This window comes from Cetorhinus maximus, chromosome X, assembly GCF_964194155.1.
Source record: "Cetorhinus maximus chromosome X, sCetMax3.hap1.1, whole genome shotgun sequence".
Taxonomy (NCBI): Eukaryota; Metazoa; Chordata; class Chondrichthyes; order Lamniformes; family Cetorhinidae; genus Cetorhinus; species Cetorhinus maximus.
The window spans coordinates 2,981,540-3,005,345 of record NC_135917.1 but is presented as its reverse complement, the minus strand read 5'-3'; the positions used below and the strand labels follow the sequence as shown (position 1 = coordinate 3,005,345).

Below are 23,806 nucleotides of genomic sequence, written 5' to 3'. Positions count from 1 at the left end.
ATGTCTTTTGGTTTTCCAAGAATCCTTCTGAATTTCAAGTAATTTTTTTTTCTCAGGATTTTAGAATAATAACTCGTATGTATTAATCCCAATCAGCTTGGAAGCTGATGATGAGGGTTATTCCCTATTAGTCTGCAAGGGGGTGGTACAAGGGTTGGTTCATCTCAAACAAAGGCAAGCCCTGTTTTATCTTTACACTACCTTCAAATTATGATTTTTGCTAGAAATCTCAACTCAAACCTTATACTCAAAACTTTAGAGTGTTTGAATAAACTTTTCCTTTAATCTAATATGGGGCTTTCGACTCTAAAGTGCTCAACTACACACACAAAAGACAATTCAGGGAAGAAAACACATTAAAGCTCACATACAAATGCTTCATTGCACACAAACACATATATAAAGGTATGTATCGATACTCCTATAATATTGAACTTAACTCTAAATGAAGCTTCAAGTAGCAGTGGGGGGAATAAAGGGATCTTGAAGGCTCCACCTATAGGGACCTTCAAACTGACGAAAGCTCACATTTTCTCTGCTGCTGCTTGTCAATTGCTCATTAACCCCCTAGGGGTACCCCCTCTCTCTCTCTCTCGCTTCAGCACAAACAGCTCTTATAACTTAGATCAATTCATTTTTTTTTAAAGTTATTGAAAATTCAGTAGCAGACTATCTACCTCCCTTAAAACATATTATAAGCGCTCAATTCTGTCCCGATTAAAAGTTCCAGCTGGTGGGAAGCTCTCTCCTTTACCTTGGGTCCATTTTACCCAATCAGAAACATGTTGGACACTTTCAGACCAATAATGGACATACATGTATGCATTTGGGGTTCCCTTCAAAGGGGGAACCCAGGGTTTCTTTGATGCCATATTTCCCATTTTTACTTAATAATATACACAAAAAAACACAGAAATTACTTATTTTCACTTCCAGGGGACTCGAATTCTTGGGTATACTACTACTATTTTTCACCTCCAGGGGACTCGAACCCTTGGGTATACTACTATTATTTTTCACCTCCAGGGGACTCGAACCCTTGGGTATACTACTACTATTTTTCACCTCCAGGGGACTCGAACCCTTGGGTATACTACTACTATTTTTCACCTCCAGGGGACTTGAACCCCTGGGTATACTACTTCTATTTTTCACCTCCAGGGGACTTGAACCCCTAGGTATACTACTACTATTTTTCACTTCCAGGGGACTTGAACCCCTGGGTATACTACTACTATTTTTCACCTCCAGGGGACTTGAACCCCTGGGTATACTACTACTAACTTTTTCACCTCCAGGGGACTTGAACCCCTGGGTATACTACTACTATTTTTCACCTCCAGGGGACTTGAACCCCTGGGTATACTACTACTATTTTTCACTTCCAGGGGACTTGAACCCCTGGGTATACTACTACTATGTTTCACCTCCAGGGGACTTGAACCCCTGGGTATACTACTACTAACTTTTTCACCTCCAGGGGACTCGAACCCCTGGGTATACTACTACTACTGAGTACACTAAATTACTGGCCAGACTAATCTCCTAAATACTTAAATAGATGACTTACCCTAAGAGTCAGCCACAGGTAGGCGAAGGCAGATCGCAGGTCAACGAACCCCAGAAGCCCAAATGGGGCTGCTGCGGACTGAGGAGTCCTCGAACCGCGAGGTCCTAACGGTGGCGCTCTGTGACTCAACCCCAGGGGTTAGTCATCTCGGTGGAACCTCCAGAAACTGTCGGAGATTAATCACACCGAGGCATCATTTCGTATGTAGAAACCCCATTTATTACTTGTGCACAAGGGAGAGCAATACAGCGAGAGCTATTGTACTGTCTCAAAGCAGAATACACAAACATTTGCTTAAAAGCATTTTACAGCCAATCAGTAAATTTTGTACATCTCAATCCGCTTATTTGCATACGTTAACTGACCAACCCATGTTTTAGTTAATTTCCATTCCCATCACAACAGACATTGTGGTTACGCAAATGCTTATCACAACTTTAATTACATTTGGCCTGAGAAAGAACAACATGGAATGTCTCAGGGCTCATCCTACACAGTGGTCAGACAAGATGGTATTGTTCTTCAAGGTTGCAGTATTTTTCTCTTAGGCCTAAGCATTTAATTCAATTTCTCCATTAACCCTTTCAGTACTAAGTGGGTTCCCTATTTGTCTAGGCCACCACAAAGGGTCACACTATGATTACCAACTATCCAGCTAACCATTTGAATTTCATGGCAAGCTTTCATTGCATACTTTGCTATCGCATCACTTTCCTTTCACAAAAACAACATTGCAAGAACTATTATTTTGTCGAGGTAAAAGACTCATGGCACTATTCAAAGTTCAGCAGACAAGATCTAATTCCTGGCCAGTATTTATCCCTCAACCAACATGATAAAAACAGATTATCTGGTTATCATACTGCTGTCTGTGGGAACCTTGCTGTGTGCAAATTGGCTGCTAGGTTTTCTACATTACAACAGTGACTACACTTCAAAAGTTCTTAACTGGGCGTAAAACACATTAAAATGTTGTGAAAGGCACTATATAAATGCAAGTTCTTCCTTTCTAGTCCGGAGACAGAGAAACTATTTCCTCTATTGGGGGAATGCAGAACAAATAATCTTAGAATTAGAGCCAGGAGTGAAATCAGGAAACAAATTTTAACACAAAGGGTAGTGGAAATCTGAAACTCACTCCCCAAACTACCATAAACGTTGGGTCAAATGAAATTATCACAACTTAAGATCGATATAATTTTGTTGGACAAGGTATCAAGGGATATGAACATGCGAATTAGGAGCAAGAGTAGGCCCTTTGGCCCCTTGAGCCTGCTCTGCCAAAGAGATCATGGCTGTTTGTATTTCTAATCCCACATTCCCATCTACCCCAATAACCTTTGATTCCCTTGCCTAACAAGAATCTACCTACCTCTGCTTTAAAAATATTCAATGACCCCACCTCCACCGCCTTCTGAGGCAGAGTTCCAAAGTCGCACAACCCTCAAAAAATTTCTCCTCATCTCTGTCCTAAAAGGGCGCCCCCTAATTTTAAAAACAGTGCCCCCTAGTTCTGGACTCTCTCACAAGAGGAAACATCTTTTCTGCGTCCACCTTGTCAAGACTGTTCAGGGTCTTATATACTTCAATCAAGTCACCCCCCCACTCTTCTAAACTCCAGTGGAAACAAGCCCAGTCTGTCCAACCCATAAGACAAACCGCTCATTCTAGGTGTCAATCTAGTAAAGCTCCTCAGAATCTCCTCCAACATATTTACATCCTTTGTTAGAGACCAAAACTGCACACAGTATTCGAGATGCGGTCTCACCAATGCCCTGTATAACTGAAGCATAACATCTTACTTTATGTTCAATTCCTCTTGTAATAAAGGATAGCATTCTGTTAGCCTTCTTAATTATTTGTTGTACTTGCATACTAACTTTTTATGACTCATGCACAAGAACGCCTAGGTCCCTCTGCACCTCGGAATTCTGCGGCCATTCTCCGTTTAAGTCATACTCTGCTTTCTTATTCTTCCTGCCAAGTGAACAGCTTCACATTTTCCCACATAAGACTCCAGTTGCCAGATTTTTGGCCACTTAACCTATGTCCATCTGCACCCTCGTGTCCTCTTCACAACATATTTTCCTACCTATGTTTGTGTCATCTGCAAATTTAGCTACCATGCCTTCACTCCCCTCACCTAAGTCATTGATATAAATTGTAAAAAGTTGAGGCCCCACCTGCAGGGCTCCATTTGTTACATCCTGCCAATCAGAAAATTACCCATTAATGTACACTGTTTTCTTCCAGCCAGCCAATCTTCTATCCATACTAATATGTTACTCTCTACACCATGAGCTTTTATTTTCTGCAATAACCTTTGATGTGGCACCTTATCAAATGCCTTCTGGAAATCCAAGTACAGTAGGTCTACAGGCTCCCCTTTGTCCACGGTGCATAATACTCCTTCAAAGAACTCCAATAAATTGGTTAAACATGATTTCCTTTACTAACACAAAACAATGCTGACTCTTCCCAATTACCTTGAGATTTTCTAAGTGCCCAGCTATAACCTCCTTGATGATCGATTCTAGTGCCTTCCCCATGACAGATGTCAGGCTAACTGGCCTATAGTTACCTGTTTTCTGCTTCCCTCCCTTCTTGAACTGCTAATTTTTAACTCTATAACCTAAACTCTACCCCTTCTTGAATCCCTATACACACACACGACACATAAGACACAGAAAAAACATGGATTTTAAGGGTGGGATAAGACAGTTCAATAGCACCAATTCCAGAGTACAGGATTCGATGGGTTGATTTTGAACGATGTCTTCCAAATTCCTTTCAGTTCTTGTTAATAACACGAGGTGGTCTTCCAGCACTTTCAGTATTTAATTCACTGGTTGAGCACTGTCTCTAACAGTCATTTTCCCCTTTGCCTCTTGACAGGGGTTTTCAGAGAGCAAATTATAGAGATATGAGAAGAAAAGCCAGCTAGCTATTATTGTGGAATTACTGGAATCTTCCACACACGGGAGAAAGAGGTTTTAGGTCGTGTTCCTTCCAGGCTAGGAGCTATTCAGCTACACTGCTTCTCACAAAACCTGGTCACCTGGTCAGAAGCCAATTAAAAAGTTGTTGCCAGGGAGCTCCCTTGGTCCACGACTCCTTTCCGGCACCATCTTGTCTTTCATGGCACACTCTGTTCCAGGACTGCAACATTGTATATATATCTCATCCTGTTCCAGTGGACATGTCTTTTGACCTGAGGAGAGTGCGAGAGGACCATCCTGGGACAGGCAGTCAGCAGCACCTCGATGGGAGAACTCTGGGACAGGCAGTCAGCAACACCTAGGGGAGAGTGCGAGGGGACCACCTGTTTTTACCTGTCGGAGCCGAAGTGTGACGTCAAAGGAAAACAGGTAGGTGATTGCTGGGTATTTCTTCCATGTCTCTTTTGTTTGGCCATGTCGTTTAAATCAGGAGACGTTATTACAGCTGAAGAAATTCACTTTTAAATTATTTAACATCCAAATTAATTAATTAAATAGAATAGAGATGGCTGGGCAGGTGATGTGTTACAGCTGTAGTATGTGGGAGCTGGTGGATGCATCTGCAGCAATTGTTGGCTGCTTGAGGAACTTCGGCTCAGAGTTCATGAGCTGGAGTCCGAGCTGCGGACACTACAACACATCAGGGAGAGGGGGGTGGAGTTACCTGATGGTGGCGTCTGGGACATTATCTGTAAGGTATGATTCCGTGAGGATGACTATGTCAGGCTATTGCTTGACTAGTCTGAGACAGCTCTCCCAATTTTGGCACTAGTCCCCAGATGTTTGTCAGGAGGGCTTTGCAGGGCTGACAGGGCTGAGTTTGCTGTTGTTGTTTCTGGTGCCTCAGTCGATGCCGGGTGGTCCATCCAGTTTCATTTCTTTTTTGAGACTTTGTAGCGGTTTGATACAACTGAGTGGCTTGCTAGGCCATTTCAGAGGGCATTTAAGAGTCAACCACATTGCTCTGGGCCTGGAGTCACATGTAGGCCAGACCAGGGAAGAACAGCAGATTTCTTTTCCTAAAGGACATTAGTGAACCAGATGGGTTTTTACAACAATCAACAATGGTTTCATGGTTATCATTAGATTTTTTAATTCCAGATTTTTTATTGAATTCAAATTCCACCATCTATCATGGTGGGACGCGAACCCAGGCCCCCAGACCATTACTCTGGGTCTCTGGATAACTTCATGCCCTCTCTGAACTTGCTCACCGATTCCATGTTCCAGTTTCAAGTAAACCCCAGAGTAGTGCTTGCAGGATATGCATAGCAGGAAATTGTGGACACCATGATTACCTGTTATGTGCTCCCTGCTGCAAGTATAAGATTGCAGTCCTTCAGTCCAAACTGCTAAATTCATTTCATTTAGGACTCTTACAATTAGCAGAGAGAATAGACTATTATTGCATTAGTCTGGGCTGGATCTGAGGGGTAAGAGGCAGTGCTCTAATCAACATGCAAACTTACTCTGCTCAAATGTTACTGTCATGACTGATTCCATACCCGGTATTGTGTCCAGTCCTTGTTCTCAATACTCAATGGATAAATTCAAAACTTTGCTTTGAATAACACAAGGGTATATGCAGCTAGGCATAGAATTCGGCCAAATAGGTCTATGCCAGTGCTTATGTTTCACATGAGCCTCCTCCTATCTTACTTCTTCTCACCCTATTAACAAAACCTTCTATTCCTTTCTCCTTCCTGTACTTATCTAATGCATTGGTGAAATGCATAGGCTTCTAAGTTTGTTTTGGAAATTGACAGTGACTTCGCAGAAAATGTGCCTAATGCACTTTTACACTAAGTGATCCATTAAAGCATTGAAAGCACAGTATTTAAACCAAATCAAAGGCAATTAGCAGCAAGCCCAGGTCCATTGGTGCTCTACATTTACGAGAAATGTTGACAGTAAAACTTGGTTCTTACAATGCACCAATGAATAATGAAGGGTACTATGTTTCAGACTGAGCATGCTCAGAACAAAGATAAGCAAAAAAGGAATCAAAGCTGCTGAGTCCAACTCACTGCATCCAAGCAGCAAGCAAAGATAGACCCAGAAGTAAAATACAAGGTGAGTACAGCACTTCGCACAAAAATATTTCTTCCAAATTGCAATGCTGCAGATTGGGAAACAATGAATTTCATAATTAATCTTTCAGCATCTTGTTTAGTTCATCTTTGTTAAAAATTAATCATATTAGTAATGTCACAGAAATAATCGCTAGAATGTGGCCATGCAGTGTTTGCATTTAAGAGGCTAAAAGGCCTGCAATGTGGCAGGCAGGAAGCACACGCTCATTACAAGCCAGAGGTGTGCCACCTGCCATATTGGTAAATGCCAAAAAAGGATGTGTAGTTCCCACAACCGAAACAGATTAATGCCGTTGCAAATGCAAATAAGGTGCTGAACTAACATCTGTTTGAGGCCACCTGTCCAAGATTGGTTAACCCTGGGGCAGCTGACGCCAGCAGTCAGAAAAAACCAGGCTTATATGTAGCCTAGCAGGTGTTTAAAGTGACTGCTGTAAGCCACAACCAAAAAGATAAGTTTTAAAAATATGCTTACCTAATGAATGTGGAGCCGGGAGGAGCAGGAGGTCTCCTACTCACCACACATGGGGTAAACATGGGTTCCCTCAAATATTTTACTGGCAGGTTGTGTCAATGTTGATATTTTATTTTGTAACAAAAGATGGATGCCAGTCCAGTTCCCAGGTACAAATATGGCAAGGGCTGTGTTTCCAAGTGTACAAACAGGGGGATTTGATTTAAATTCATGTAGGAGTGTTACTGCATTAGCATAACTGGGGGAGTGAGATTACATGACCAATGCGAGACCTCACTAAGTGTTTTCATCAGTATAGCAGAGGGATAGGATTGGGTATTTTCATCAAATGAGACTATAACATATTTATTCAATTCAGGAGTTCTTACGCATTCCCTTGTGCACTTTTAGACACTGAACCAGAAATATAATCAGCCTGGCTACAGTTTTTTGCATTTTATTTAAATAATGTTGCATGTAATTAAGGATGTGCTCACACTACAACTATAGCATCGGTGTGGAGTGACTTTTCTTTGCACCAATAAGCACCTAGTCCCGTTCACCCATCACGCATGTTTGCTGATCTACATTGGCTCCCGGTCCAGCGACACCTCAATTTGAATGCTGCTAGGCCTACTGAGTTTTACCAGCACTTTGTTTTTATTTCCGATCTCCAGCATCCACAGTATTTTGCTTTTGCCTCAATTTTAATATTCTCTGTTTTAAATCCCTCCATGGATCATCCCTCCCTCTTCTCTCCATTCAGTGCAGAGGGGGAAGGAGGTGCTGTTTTTCACCTCTAATATTGTAGTGGTTTGTGTTACAGGTAAATATTTCATTTAATCTACTTATTACTTAAACCAGATCAAGTAATCAGTTAGAAAACTAAAAACTATGAGCTAAGTTGATTACATACAAACTTTTGTTAATAAATGATTAAAACAAGATTAGATAGGGATAGCAGTGCAACTGCAGCATGTGGGAGTTTCTGGAGAACATTGCAAACCCAGACAACCATATCTGTATTAAGTATCTGCACCTCGAAGAACTTAAACTCAGAATTGTTAAGCTGGTGTCCAAGGTGTAAACATTGTAGGGTATCAAGGAGAGGGAGAGTTACATTGGACACTTTGATCTAGGAGGCAGTCACACCCCTTAGGTTAGGAAGTGGTACAGTGATCATGACAGGAAGGCGTGACTGAGTCAGGCAGGTAAGGGGACCCCAGGTGCAATGCTGGAGGAGCCTCGGCCTTTGCCCTTATCCAACAGGTATAAGGTTCTTGCTGCCTGCGTAGATGAGGGCAAAGTCTTAAGGGCGGTTGAGCAAGCCAACCATGGCACCATGGTACAGGACGAATAAGGTCCTGCTGAGGAGCTAGGATCCAAATTAATAAGCAAAACCTCAAAGGGTCATCTTTGGATTACCAGCTGACCCATGTGCAAATTCACATAGGGTCAAACAGGTCAGAGAGATGAATGTGTGGCTCAACGAGTGGTGTGGGAGACAAGGTGTTTCTATTCACAGGGCAATGGCACCAGTATTGGGGAAAGAAGAAGTTGTTCCATTGGGACAGGCTCCACTCCAGCCTGGGACCGGTGTTCTTGCAAATCAAATAACTAAGGCTGTAGATTGGGCTTTAAACTAAAACTCTGGGGCTGGGGAGGGTGTAGGGACGTGTAAGGGGAAGTCTATAAATCTATAGAGAAAAGTCAAGGCCATAGAGCAGAAGAGTGAGTTAGATGAAGTTAAGCAGAGCGTGACAGGGAGGAACAAAACATTTAACAGTAATAGTGCATCAGTGAATGAGGTCAAGGCAGGGGAAAATGGTAGGAAGTTAAAATTAAAGGCACTTTATCTAAATGCACAAAGCATTTCTAACAAGATAGATAAATTAATGGCACAAAGATAGATAAATGTGTTTGATCTAATAGGCATTTCAGAAACATGGCTACATGGTGACCAAAAGAGTACTTAACATTTCAAAAAGTCTATCAAATGGAAAAGCAGGGACAGGTTGTGTGTGGGGGACAGGGGAGCACTGATCATAAAGGATGACATGAGGATACTGAGAAGGGTCTTGACTCAGAAGACTAGGAAGTTGAATTATAATAGGTGGAGATAAGGAATAAGGAGGAGCAAAAAAAAAAACACTAGTGGGAGTGGGTTATAGGCCCCCATAACAGTAGCTATAATGTTGGACAGAATATTAGTTAAGAAATAAGAGGAGCTTGTAACAAAGTCAATGAGGTGATCATGGGGGAGTTCAATCTTTGTGGAATGGACAAATCAAAAACAGTACAAAACAAAAACAGAATTACCTGGAAAAACTCAGCAGGTCTGGCAGCATCGGCGGAGAAGAAATCAGTTAACGTTTCGAGCCTTCATGGCCCTTCGGCAGAACTGAAGCATAGTTAGAAGAAGGGAGAAATATAAATTGGTTTAAGGTGGGTGGGGGGTGGGGGGCAGAGAGAGAGAGAGACATTGAGGGTGTGGTGATTGTGGAGATGAGCAGATAATCAAAAGATGTCACAGACAAAAGGGTCAAAGAGGTGTTGAAGGTGGTGATATTTGTCTGAGAAAAGTGCTAATTAAGAATGGAAGACAGGATATTCAAAGTACAGCTCTAGTGGGGGTGGGGTGGAAAGACTAACAAGGTTTTAGTTTAGATTTTAAAATAATGGAAATAGGTGGGGAAAGAAGAATCTATATAAATTATTGAAAAAAAAGTGGGGGGGGGGGGGAGAAACGGGGTGGGGATGGGGGGAGGGGGAGTTTAAGATCTAAAGTTGTTGAATTCAATATTCAGCCCGGAAGGCTGTAAAGTGCCTAGTCGGAAGATGAGGTGCTGTTCCTCCAGTTTGCGTTGAGCTTCACTGGAACAATGCAGCAAGCCAAGGACAGACATGTGGGCAAGAGAACAGGGTGGAGTGTTAAAATGGCAAGCGACAGGGAAGTTTGGGTCTTTCTTGCGGACAGACCGCAGGTGTTCCGCAAAACGGTCGCCCAGTTTGCGTTTGGTCTCTCCAATGTGGAGGAGACCGCATTGGGAGCAACGAATGCAGTAGACTAAGTTAGGGGAAATGCAAGTGAAATGCTGCTTCACTTGAAAGGAGTGTTTGGGCCCTTGGACTGTGAGGAGAGAGGAAGTGAAGGGGCAGGTGTTGCATCTTCTGCGTGGGCATGGGGAGGTGCCATAAGTGGGGGTTGAGGAGTAGGGGGTGATGGAGGAGTGGACCAGGGTGTCCCGGAGGGAACGATTCCTACGGAATGCCGTCGGGGGGGTGAAGGGAAGATGTGTTTGGTGGTGGCATCATGCTGGAGTTGGCGGAAATGGCGGAGGATGATGAGGATGATCAAAAACAGTAGTAGTTTCATGGAATACATTTGAGACGGCTTCCTAGAGAAATACATCATGGAACCAACCAGGGAAGAGGCTATTTTAGATGTTGTCTTGTTATATGCAAGACAATAGGGGTAATTAGTAATGTCATAGTTAGAGATCCTCTAATATGATGAATTTCACATCAAGTTTGAGTGTGACATAAGTCCGAAGCTAGAGTATTACACTTAAAGAAAGCCAATTCGAGTCTGCTCGATAGATTGGGAAATTTATGTGGTAGGTAAGCAATGACAAATATTTAAAGAAATATTTCATAATTCTCAATAAACATATATTCTTTTGAGAAGTAAAAACTCTATGGGAAAAGTGATCTATCCGTGGCTAACTAAAGAGGTTAAAGGATAGTATTAGATTAAAAGAAACTTATAATGTTATCAAGAAGAATAATAAACCCAAGGATTGGGAGGGTTTAGAAAGCAGCAAGAGAGGTCCAAAAATTGATAGAGGGAGTAAAAAGAATAGGAATCAACTAGCAAGAAATATAAAAACAGATCACAAGAGGTTCTACAAGTATGTACAAAGGAAGGGAGTAGCAAAGATAAACATGGGTCCCTTAAGAGGCTGAGACAGGAGACATTATAATGGGGAATAAGGCAATGACAGAGATGTGAAACAAATATTGCTTTGTTTGGTGGATTGATGTGCCAGAGGTCAAAGTATAAAATAGCCCATAATTTGTCCTCCAATTCCAAATTTCTCTCAAACCATTAGGACGGTTGATGTGGGAAATGGTCATAGCATAATGAAGTTTGTTTAAGAAACGGTTGGGGAGCAGTAATGGGGACTTTAATCTTGATTTGAACCTGTTATACATAGCCTTCGATTGCCTGATTCAAACTCTAGATACAAATAGCAAGACAAAAGGTTATTTTTCTAGTCTCGTCACTATCTCACTATCTCCCCATCTACTCTCTTTCTTAACAGGAAAATTGATCGGGCGGAATGTCTGACCTGGAGAATGCATTGATTGCAATCATAAAAGTCTTTCACAAGTATACAGAATTCAAGGGAGATAAACTCAAGAAAGCACAATTAAAGGCTCTCGTCAACAATGAGTTAAGCCAGTTTATTGAGGTAGAAAAAAAATTATAAACAGTTACTAAATATGTAATAACATTGTTATTTTGTGAGGCTTGCCTGGGAATATTGCTCACGTAATGCACATCTGATATGCTGCTCCAAAAATATACTTCCAGTTTTTACAACTATCTTTCATTGGATTGCAAATTTTCACAGTAATTGAATTTTGTACATTTATTAGATCCAGAGCTGGACATAGTGGAAAAATAGTCCAAATAGGCACTAGGTAACATGAAGACTTCACATAAGAGCATAAGAAATAGGAGCAATAGACGACCATACAGCCCCTCCAGCCAATACGGTCATGGCTGATCTTCTGCCTCAACTCCACTTTCCACTCACTCCCCATTTCCCTTGATTCCCTGGAAGACCAAAAATCAATCTGTCTCAGTCTTGAGTATACTTGACGATGGAGCATACACAATTCTCTGGGGTAGAGGATTCCAAGGATTCACAACCCTCTGAAGAAGTTTCTTCTCATCTCAGTCCTAAACGATCAACAACTTATCCTGAGACACACTCTCAGTATTTGCCTTGTCAAGCTCCCTCAGAATTTTACATGTTTCAATGTGAGTGCCTCCCATTTTTCTAAACACCAGAGTATAGGCCCAATTTACGCAAACTCTCCTCACAGGAGAACCCTCTCATCCCAGGAACTAATCCAATGAACTTTCACTGCACTGCCTCCAAGGTAAGTATATCCTTCCTGAGATACGGAAACTAAAGCTACACACAGTGCACCAAGTGTGGTCTCACCAAAACCCTATACAATTATATTAAGACTCCCTCATTCTTGTACTCCAATCCCCTTCCAATAAAGGGCAACATGCTTTTGCCCTTCTAATTGCTGGTCACAGCTGCATGCTAACTTTCTTTGTTCCTTGTACGTGTGCACCCAACTCTCTCTGAACATCAACATTTAGAGTTCTGCACCTAAAAATGTTTTGTTTTTCTATTCTTACCAGCAAAGTCAATGACCTTACTCCTCCCCACATTACACTCCACCTGCTACCTTGTTGCCCACTCACATAGCCTGTCTATATCACTTTTATAGCCTCTGTGTCCTCCTCACTGCTTGCATTCCCACCTAGCTTTGTACATTACTCAGTCTCTTCGTCTAAGTCATTAATCTTGACGTTTTGCATGAACAAAAAAAGAGACGAACCAATTCGTCCACTCAAAACATGCAAAATGTTATAGTACAGACTTGTTAATTAGGGATGGACAATAAACACTGGCCTTGCTAGCAATGCCCACATCCCAAGAGTAAGTAAATTTTTAAAAATCATGAGGTTGGTAGAACATTATATAAATAGCAGGTTCTTATGGGTATGCACAGATAGCAATTAAAACCTCAATGAAAAGTGGATAAGCAGTTTTTTCCTTCTGTAGCTAATAAATCACTAGAAATTGCAGGAATGCATGGCTTTGAAAAATCGTGATTTCTGAGAGTCCGATTTTGTTAGTGAGTTATCAATTACAGAGAAAAGCCATGTTTTATTAAAAGAGGAATTTCACCAATGTCCCGTCTAAACATTGCCACCACACAGCAATGCAGGGAAGAAACAGACCATGCACAACCAACGTTCCCTGTGGCTCAGTTCATAGCACCCTCGCCTTTGAGTCAGAAGGTTGTGGGTTCATGTCCCACTCCCGGAAAGAAAAAAGAACTGACACTTCTCTGGACGATGGTGTAATATTCAATCCCTTTAAGGTGTGCACAAGCACAGTCGTGCAGCAATCTTAAAAGAATCGCACAGTGCAACAAGTAGGCCGCGCACAGTGAAGAGAAATTAGAGGGAACACTGAAGTTTACCCTCCCTAAAGATTGGCAGAGTTGTGTTGAAGAGTTGAAACATTGTCATGAAATGATAAATTTGTTCAGTTCTCAGATTTAAAAAAGCAGATAAAACAGTTTCCTATATTTTTAACATTTTCCTTTGAGTTTTGACCTGAATTAGATTAATATTTGAAAATAGTGGCCAACTCTGTTCAAAAATTTACCAAGTTCTAAGTATTCCTTGTCATTAGAAATTATGCATTCCAAATTAGCTTAAACTAGGCCCAACTAAAGTCTCATGCTGGTATGACTCAGTTGCTAGTATAAATGTCTTGCTTATTTCTAACCAAATTTCTTGAACAGGTAATGTTCCCTTCTATCAGACAACACATCTCTAGACACCGCCCACTACTGTTTTCTCAACGATAAGCTTCAGATTTCCTGCTTCCTTACTTCCTTCCATAGCTCAGAGGCTGAATAATCCAGGTAGTGCACTCCTTCACATCCGCTTTGATTGACAGTGCACACAATAGATCTTCCTTATTTATCTTAACCCATATAAAAGAGCAGAAATCGGCAGGCATCGCACCTGCTTTTTGGGCATAAAATTGGCACAAAGCATACAAAGTTAGCAACGGGCTGGTCTGCACCCAATCAGGTCCTGCTAAATTCGTGGAGGCCCTTTTTTAAAAAAATGGTGTGCTTGACAGATGACTACTTAATAAATAACACAGCACTCATTTTAAATTAGGGGCTTTTGTTTGTTCAAGTTTCATGGAGGATAAGTGGGAAGACATAAGGGAAGTAATGAAAGGTTTTGGGGGGGGGGGAATTCATGTGGAGCCAGGAGGAGTGGGAGTAGTCTGACTCAACAGGAGTCATAATCATCCCTCCCAGGACTTACCCAAAGACTACAGCCAGCCAGGAAGGTGGCCAGATCATGTCTTTGCTCAGGTTAGCTTCTCGTGGAGGTGTGACCACTACCGGCAGCTTATGTCGAGAATGCTACAACCAATTTCCACTGAACCTTGGGGTTCTTGGTTTGGGTGCATGCTGGTCACATAACCTACCCTTATGCTTGCTACATTATAGTTTGAATGGAGTGTAGACATGAAAGGTAAAACAAAGACAGTTTATCAAACACAAGGGAAACATCTACACTTCACATGGTATAGAGTCCTATATAGATTTGTATTCCAAATTATTATATTGGATATGAGTCCAATAACAGGCCCAGACCAAAAGTGATCCCAGAATCTCCCTATTTAGCAAGAACCAACCAAGAACAAGTGAAATACTCCAATTGTGTTTGGCTGAGAGTGAACAAGTTTAAGATTAGATTTGATCTGAGACCAGGCATTGCAGTCTACCATTCCAATTGTTTGTTAGTGCTTATTTGTTTGAATAAAGTGTCTAATTTTTTTTTGTTGTCTATCGATCCTACAAAGAATATAAAAGACCAAGAGACTCTGGATACACTCATGCTGGACTTGGATGAAAATGGTGACATGGAAATTGATTTTCAAGAATTTGCCACATTTGTTGCTATGATTACTTCAGCATGTCATGGCTTCTTTGCTCCTCAGGAGTGAACTTTGGAACCATGAGCAAAAAGTGTACATTGCGTACAGAAATGAGTTGAAGAACCTCAACTAGAACAACTTTTCAAGCAGATAGAAACATAACCATCAGATCAGAACAAAAAGTACTTTGAAGATGCTTAGGAGGGCTAAGAGTATTCCATTCCTTAAAACTAGCTTTCCACACTCTGACAAACCCAACGGTGTATACAAATACGTTTTAAAATTGAAAGTATTCTAAACTGGGCTTCAGTTGTAAATGCAGCACTTCAAGAAATGTACACATTATGGCTGCCTTTAAATGTCATTGTCTGTTTTAAAATAACTAAATTGTGTCAGTTATTGATCTTTTGGAAAATCTGAACAGATCAAATGGATGTTGCCCAAATGGAAAGTTTTATTGATTGAATGAATAAAGAGAGTGAAATAAAGGGCAGGATCATTACTGTGGTACATCAGAGCTCCCCAGGCAGCAGGTAGTGTTCTGATAGACTAATGTGTAATATTCTTCAAAGCATCAGTCTAATGATAACAGAGTGCTTCATTCTCTAAACATGTCGACAACCCATTGCTTGGCACTAGGTACCCAATCTTCTTGCTTCCATGACATGGCAGACTTCAGTCACATGGTCCACCTTTATGCTCACTATAGTTCTTTCTTACTACATGACAGTTTGAGTGGAGTGTAGACATGAAAGGTAAAACAAAAACAGTTTATCAAAATACAAGGGAAGCAGCTGCACCTCACTTGGTATAGTGTCTTATGTAGATATGTATTACCAGTTATTCCAAAGTATTATATTGGACAACATTTTAAACAATACATTTTTCCTGGAAAGGTTTCCTAGATTTTGGGTTCTGAGCACTTTGACATCCACAGCAAATTTAAATCAAATAAGTTAAAAGTTAAGAACAAGTGATATTTTATTTTAAAATATTCATCCATTGAACTATTAAAAAGATGCATTTAGTTGTGCAACAACTGCAACAATTCCTACAACATACAACATGTAACTTCCAATATCATTACAATTTAGCACATCATCTTTATACATCAGATTGAAACGCTGGAAAACTTCAGAGACAAAGTTATAGGGATTTTGAGTTTTCATGTATGTATGTTATATTTAACAGAAATGGTAGCCAAACCTATACTGATATATAATTCACTTGGCAGCAAAATTCATTAACCTTGCTCAAATTTAGTGATTAATAAAAATTTCAGCTCCACAACTCTATTATGCAAACAGCTGCACCATTTTCTATTAAACTCCTTAAAGCAACATTACTGTTACTACTTACCAAAATTGACAGTGCTCTAAAGTTATCAAGTCTAAAACTCCTATGACAGGTAGACACCTAATTATCTCTATCTCTAACAGGAACGCCAATTACAACCTTTAAAAAGCGGAGGTGCATGTAGAAAAGTCCATTAAAAGCAAATAAAAAGGGATTTTCTACATTGGGACATCGAATACAAGAGCAAAAGTGGTTTTGAATTTGTACATTATGTCAGTCAGGCCACAGTTGGTGTATTGTGTACAGGTTTAGGAAGGACATTAGATTCATAAAAAGGACTTAGTGAAGATTCATTAGAATTATATCAGAAAAGAGGGGGTTATAATTATAACACAAGGCTTAAAAAAGTGTTTTAATGAAAAAGGTCCCTAAAAGTTAGGGGAAATCTAACAGAGATTTTCAAAGTTGTGAAAAGTTTTGAGAGTGTAAATGGTAGAAGAGTTTTTCTACTGGCTAGTGGGCTGGTAACAAGGAGGTATAAATTCATATGAACAGAAAATGGAACATGTGATACAACTGTGTGTCCATTTCTAGAAGACATCAATATATTCATGCATGCAAAACTCATGCATCAGGTTTTACAAAAAACAATCCTAAAATATAGATATTAAACATAGTCTTTTTAGACTATTTTGCAACTAATAGTATCTTCCCATAGGTTACCTTACAGAATTATACCAAGCAACTAACAATGCCACAGGAAACATTTGAATTCCAATCTAGACTTGCTTTAAGTGCAAACCATTTCAGGAATTCTACTCCTTCCCAACGCTTTGTTTTCGTATTACCTTCTGTTGCTTGCCTGTGCTAATCTTCGAAGGCTTCTTGTCTAACAAGGGCACAATTTGTATCACTGAACAAAAGCACAAAGATATCACAAAAATTGCAAACAGAAAAATAGCTACCCTACAGCCTAACACATCACATGACTTACATAAGAAATATAGACACTATAGTTTTAAATAGTATTGGGCACCATGCAACTCAATTGGTTAAGTCGATGAACACCAGGCCAGAGGTCTGAGGCTTGAATCAGAGTAGGATTCTAGTCTTTCTGGAGCATTTTTATATTGCTAAGCACCACCGGCTTGACATACAACTATGCACAGCCAGATTTGCTAGGGCCAGGAGACAAAACTATCCAGCCTTAACAAATCTGGTATGTTAGTTGGCGTTAGAGCTGGTCATTTGAGATGTGCACATTGGGAACTGAAGGCACTAACAAAACATAAAGCTGTTATGATTGGATAAGATCAATACCATATCTTAGAGCATGGGAAGAAAGCAGGAAATTTTGCTTGCTGTCTTAATATCTGTTCTGAGATACTCCTTAGATATTCGGCACTGGAATTGCAGCTCAGCACTGCATTGTACATAATGGAGACAAATTACAGGCTTGCATGTCATGCAAAGTAAATATAGGTAAGACAAGGAGTGGCACAAGTGATCAGCTGCAGTGAAGTCCATACCAATAATTTGGATACAAGCAATTCACTGTGCCACATTAACACACGGACTGACTGTCAGGCACGCTTTACAGGTCGAGCAGGGTTAGCCGGTAGGTAAATAATTGAAGCGGCAGGAAAGGGGGCGGCGCAGGGAGGGCGCTCGTGCGCGCGAGGCGGCGGGAGGGCGCACGTGCGCGCGACTCGGGGGCAGCGGGAGGGGGCGAATTTACTCATCTGGTGATCGCTGTTTCAGACATACCTCACTTTACACTGGGCTTTTGGGGGGAGAGAAAGAAAATAAAAAAGTCCTTTAGATCTAGACTTAAGGCATTCCACGTAGAATATTATGTTGAATTATGAATTGTAATTACGTTGAATTGTGCGCGCAATTCTGGCAAGGCTCCATTTATTGCACGTTTCTAGTTGCTCTGGGAATGTATTAGTGAGCCCTTTTCTTTCCCTGCTGCAGTACTTGTGATGGTGCTTTCGCAATAAAGTTAGGTACGAAATAAAATCAAGTCTCAAATTTGTAGGTGATGTTGTTCCCCATACATTGCTGCTCTTGTCCTTCTCAGCGGTTGCTGTTGCAGTCCTGGGAGGCGCTGTTTAAGTCAGCTTGGTGCGTTGCTGCAGTGCTTTCTTGGGGAAAAATGCCCCCTCCCCACAAAAATTACGGAAACCCGTTTTGCGTCATTTCCCTGGTTTTGACAACAACATATTGGTTACAAATCTAACAGTATTCCAAAATGTTTCAACTTGAATGTTCCTTTGAGGATAAATAATACAAAAATGTAATCAAATCCTGGACGACTTCTTGATAAAAGTCAATATTTTCCTGACTGGACGACTAAAAATGCCAAGAAAGTAGTAAGATACTTAGATTCTTTCTCTTACCCTGAGGGGACGGCTTCTGAGCACAAGTTTTATCACTAGCAGAAACCATCTCTTGCAGTTTAAGATCAATTGGGGTTAAAGGTACTGTAAAATCTGAAAATTAACAAATCGTAGCTTGAAGTAAATGCTAATCAATATGCTAGTACCTTACTTAAATGAAGCTTCTGGGCGGATCTAATGCAAGCATCCAACACACAAAACTCCATGGATAACACATTCATGATCAAAGTCTGAGTGAAATATATACTAACTGTATTTAAAGACCAAGAACTTCCAAAAGGTTTCTTCCAATCTGCAGAAATGTAACTAAGATTGATGAAAACACCAGAGAAACAGTGTAAATGGCCATTTTAACCATTTCTGCAGGGTTTCTGCTGAGTCCAAAGTTATAATGGAAGATCAGGGAACTCCTGCCAGAAATTCTGCTCCATAGTCTTGCATTAAAACATTTCATAATTCATGCAATTGTTTACTTTTGAAATGCAGAACTGCAATCATGCAGGCAAATTAACAAACATTGTTAAATAAAACCAGAAAATGCTGGAAATACTCATTTCAGTTAGCATCTGGAGAGAAAGAAACAGTTAATGTTTCAGATCAACAGCCTTTCATCAGAACTAATCAGTTATTTCAGAAAGGTCATTGGCCCCAATTGTTAACTCTTTCTCTTTCCACAGATGCTGCCTGGCCCAAGTATTTCCAGCATTTTATGTTTTTATTTCAGATTTCCAGCATCTGCAGTATTTCGCTTTTATATCAGCATTGTTAACATTTGATACAGCTCCACCAAGTATTTGGTAAAACCCAAGTGGAGGACAGGCACTAGCCTATAGGACAAATAAATTACGGATTAAGTCATTTTATGTAGCTAGGTCTAGATTAATATTGCAACAGCTGTCTGCCAGCTCTCTGGGCTAGAGACTGTAGGAGGGCACATTAGTAACAAATACACTAATTTGGAGGGGAAAATAATGAACATTTACCTGAATCCTGGGAATTCAGCATTTTCTCAGCAGTGTCATTGAAAGGCGAGGATGGCACATCTTGATCCCTGTTACCAACTGAAGAATGAAAGAAAAATCAGTTTCATATAAGATCAGCTTTCTCATTTGTAATATTTAGTAGCTTTATGCAAAATTACCTGCTTCCATCATTTCAAAAACTCGGACATCAAACCATTCAAGACCAGATCTTTCAACATCAGGCACCAGATGTAAGGGCGACTCTGGTAACAGAAGTGCAAGCCGATGACTGTATGGAGAGTAATAACTAGAAGCTGTTTGATGAGGCGGTCTGTGCTCCATCTCAAATACTGGAATAGTAAAAAGACAAAACTATTGGTCTATATCTTAAGAATATGGAATTTGTAACTTTTAATTTTTAAACAGTTTGCTCTTTGAAGTGACAGATATAATAGATGAGAGAAATGCAGTGGATGTGGTAGATATAGTCTTTCAGAGACCCTTTGATAGGTAAATACCCATCTGGTTCACTAGTGTCCTTTAGGGAAAGAAATCTGCTGTCCTTACCTGGTCTGGCCTACATGTGACTCCAGACCCACAGCAATGTGGTTGACTCTTAACTGCCCTCTGAACAAGGGCAATTAGGGATGGGCAATAAATGTTGACCTAGCCAGCGATGCCCACATCCCATGAGTGAAAAAAAATCTAATTCTGGAACACGAGTCTTCAGGACCACTGCTGGGATGTTGTCAGGGGAGCCTAAAGCCTTTTTGTATCATGTCGGAGATGACTGGGAGAAATTCACAAAATCTCAGATTGTTTTTGCGCAGGTGGCTGCCATTTGGCCCATCATGTCTGCACCGGCTCTCTGAATGGCACTAAGTGAATTACTCATTCTCCCCGTGCATTCCTTTTCAGATAACTTTCTAATTCCCTTTTGAATACGTCAATTGAACCTACCTCCACCACACTCTCAGGCAGTGCATTCCAGACCTTAGCCATTTGCTGCATGAAAAAGTTTCTTCTCATATAACTTTTGCTTCTTTTACCAATTACTTTAAATCTGTGCCCTCTCATTCTTGATCATTTCACAAGAACAGTTTCGCCCTATCTACTCTGTCCCGACCCCTCATGATTTTGAGTACCTCTATCAAATCTCCCCTCAGCTTTTTCTCCAAGGAGAACAGTCCTAACTTCTCCTATCTATCTTCACAACTGAAATTCCCCATTCCTAGAACCATTCTCATGAATCTTTTCTGCACTCTCTCCAATGCTTTCACATTGGGGGCATGGAATTAGGGGGGGGGGGGGGGCAGCAAAATAGGTTAATAACTGGTTAGAATGGAGGAAGCAGAGAGGATGAATTAAGTGCAGTTTAAGCATAGTTGGAATGGGTAGCAGTATCCCAGCGTACTGCTCTGAGACCATGTCTGTTTGCTGTGTACAATAATGATTTGAATATAGGGCCAAATGGTGTGGTGTCCATACTTTCATCATAGCTCATACAGGAAACCATTCAGCCCATTGTGCCTGCATTAAGGATACAGGATAATGCAGGAAAATGGTATTGAAGTATAAGATCAGCCATTATCTTATTGGATGGCAGAGCAGACTTGAAGGGCTGAATGGCCGACTCCTGCTTCGATTTCTTATGTTCTTAAAAACTATCCAATTAGCCCCATTTCCCTGTCCTGTCCCGAGAGCCCTGGAAAAATTTCCCTTTCAAGTATTCACTCAATTCTCCTTTGAAGGTTACTACTTAATCTGTTTCCACCACCCTTTCAGGTCATAACTTGCAGTGTAAAAAAAAATTGTTATATAAAAACTTGTTATTTCGGCAACTATCTTAAATCTGTGTCCTTTGGTTACTGACTCTCCTTACTAGTGAAACAGTTTCTCCCTATTACTCTAGCAAAACCCTTCGTAATTTTGAACACCTCTATCAAATTGCTTCTTAAGCTTCTCTGCTCCAAGGAGAAAATCCAGTCTCGCCATGTAATTGTAGTTCCTCATCCCTGGCACCATTTAATAAATCTATCTTCATTCTTCATTACCAAAAATATTTTTGGCAAATGCTTCTTTTGTAGTCAACTTGCACACCTTGGCTTCATACAGATTGCAGATAACTCAACCTTGGATACAGTTCCTTAGAAGCCAAACCCATAAATTATGGATTAAAATTATGGATGGAAATCCATAAAACACTAGAACATAATGATGAAGCCTAATTAGCGTACCCAACTTTGGACAACAAATAGATCCAACCAATTAGATGATTATTTGCTGTCAGGATTATTGGTTCGAACAAAATTACATTTTAAAATATAAATAAAAACTACAGCCAGTTTTCCTTCCTCACGTATTCACAGAATCGTACATTTAAAGAGTGAAGTCCCTGTAGTAGCAGCAGCACAAAAACATAACTCAATCACGTCATGCGCTTGTCACGCGGCTCCTCCTCGCGCCACCCGCTTTAAACTGAAGCAACGAAAAGCCAAAAATTGCGCGAACAAGGCACGCTAGCGCATGCGCTCCATCTTCAAAGCAAACGTCACTGGCGGGACATGAAGAGCTACGGGGTGAGCAGGGCGGAAGTGATAAGGGCGGCGAGGGATAGATTGTACAAGAGAGACAGAGAGCCCTTTTCTTGTTGTAAATGTCCCGTTTGCATGTAGGTGGAAAAGTTTCTAAACCATCTGACAATATTAAGTGTATCGATTTCCAGTTGGAAACAAAATAAAAAAAGTTAGTAAAGAATAGAATGAACATCCAGATAAATTATGGGAAAACTAGTGAAATAAGCCCCAATGAATGAAAACCAGAAAATATGACGTTTGGAAGTACTGGCCCCTAGATTCGGGAAGTACTGAGATTTATCTACCTCAACTGAATAACTGCTACCTAAAATTGGTGGCATTTAATAAACTTCAACACAATTTTTTTTTGTATTCGGGTGCACTGCCAAACAGGGAAACACTTGATTGCCCTGGCACGCCTTGTTTTATGCAGTACCAGTGATTGGGATGCTTCTGAAAAACCTTCCAGCATTCACATTTCATTGTGGTGCCGCTGGAGGTCGGCTGGCACAGCCATCTTTGGGAAAGGAGCCTCCAAGAACATATGCCAAAGCAAGGAATGTCATCTCTGCAGATGTGGCAACATGGGCACAGGGAGGAGGATATGTAGCCAGTCTCAAGTTCCTCTTTTTCTCTAGCAACAGCAATTTGAAAGATTCCTGGTAGCAAACCAGGAGACAATAGTGGCAACTCAGGCCAAAAAAAAACAATTTTTCCATGGGAGGTTCAGAAGCCCACCCTAATACTGACAGGAAAATATAGTGGGTCCCAAAGCCAGTGGGTTTATGGTGAAACTGATTTCTGCTGGATTCACCCAAGTTCCAACTGCCCCATTAGTACCCTGGGATGAAAATTACCTCCCAAATTTTTAAACACTCATTTAATAATTGTCTATTAGGATTTTCAAAGGAGTTTTTTTTGTTATCGTGTTAAATTAAACTCTCCCCTGCAAATGCCATACATTTTTGGTCTTTCAATGTACCTTAAATTTAAGAACCATAATTTCAAATAAATAATTGAGTGATTCAAAATGTATTGCAAAGTTCTATAAGTGATATCGTGTTGAGTGATACTTTATTTCTTATGTGCAAAAAAGATGTTATTATTTGTAAATAGTATCAGTCTCTATTGTAGGACTTGAAATATTGCAGACAATATGGTTGTGGTTAAACATTTCCTTTACTCACTATTTCATCAACTGGTTCACATATATAAGTCTTTTCCCTTCAAATTATTTAATTGTGCACATCAGTTTAAAATGTTGTGATGTTTAAGATGTACAAAGATTTAAGTATTATACAAATAGATTATTGTAAATTAAGGATTCTTTTGGTCCTCACTTTTAAGTTATTTTCACTTTTTAAATTCTCTCGTACCAAACCACAAATGGGACCAGCTCAAAAGCTCTTCCAGTGCTACTCCAAAGCCAGGTAGCAGCGAGGCTTGGGTGATTCACCTCATTTTTCCTTGTTTCTTGTGAGGAAATACTAGTTTTAGATGACATGTGTCAGATTGGAAACACGGAATATTGGGAATCACAAGCACAAATGCATGTCCTACCACTCTAAGATTGCATATTAACGGATCATTTCATTATAAATATCACCTGCACTATTTTAAATCAAATCTCTCTTTTGTCAAAGCAATAATCAAATCATTGTATTTTAATC

The 23,806-nt window shown here is 40.4% G+C and overlaps 2 protein-coding genes across 3 annotated transcripts in view; one reads left to right on the top strand and one right to left on the bottom strand.

Annotated features, from left to right (window-relative positions):
* Nucleotides 1-19,912, bottom strand: part of LOC144672641 (uncharacterized) — a 35,200-nt gene extending 15,288 nt beyond the window's left edge. The window contains exons 1-4 of one of the 2 annotated variants that reach the window (XM_078534503.1): nucleotides 19,740-19,912; nucleotides 19,582-19,659; nucleotides 18,599-18,691; nucleotides 16,880-17,109 (exon numbers count right to left, since the gene is read on the bottom strand). In XM_078534503.1, the coding sequence (XP_078390629.1) occupies nucleotides 17,012-17,109; nucleotides 18,599-18,691; nucleotides 19,582-19,659; nucleotides 19,740-19,902 (432 nt within the window). In that variant the 5' untranslated portion in view covers nucleotides 19,903-19,912 and the 3' untranslated portion in view covers nucleotides 16,880-17,011. Of the gene's footprint in view, nucleotides 1-16,879; nucleotides 17,110-18,598; nucleotides 18,692-19,581; nucleotides 19,660-19,739 lie in introns of those variants that run through there. The other variant, XM_078534504.1, reaches the window with a different exon arrangement.
* LOC144672642 (protein S100-B-like) lies at nucleotides 11,460-15,101 on the top strand. The gene is made up of 2 exons (XM_078534505.1): nucleotides 11,460-11,591; nucleotides 14,826-15,101. The coding sequence occupies exons 1-2, from the start codon at nucleotides 11,460-11,462 to the stop codon at nucleotides 14,967-14,969; spliced, it is 276 nt and encodes a 91-aa protein (XP_078390631.1). The 3' UTR covers nucleotides 14,970-15,101.
* Nucleotides 19,913-23,806: the final 3,894 nt, after the last annotated feature.

Excerpts from the sequence above, each read along its gene's own strand:
- LOC144672642 (XM_078534505.1), top strand. The coding sequence starts at position 11,460 with ATGTCTGACCTGGAGAATGCATTGATTGCAATCATAAAAGTCTTTCAC. Across the intron at positions 11,592-14,825 it reads AGTTAAGCCAGTTTATTGAG|AATATAAAAGACCAAGAGAC; the intron begins GTAGAAAAAAAA and ends GATCCTACAAAG.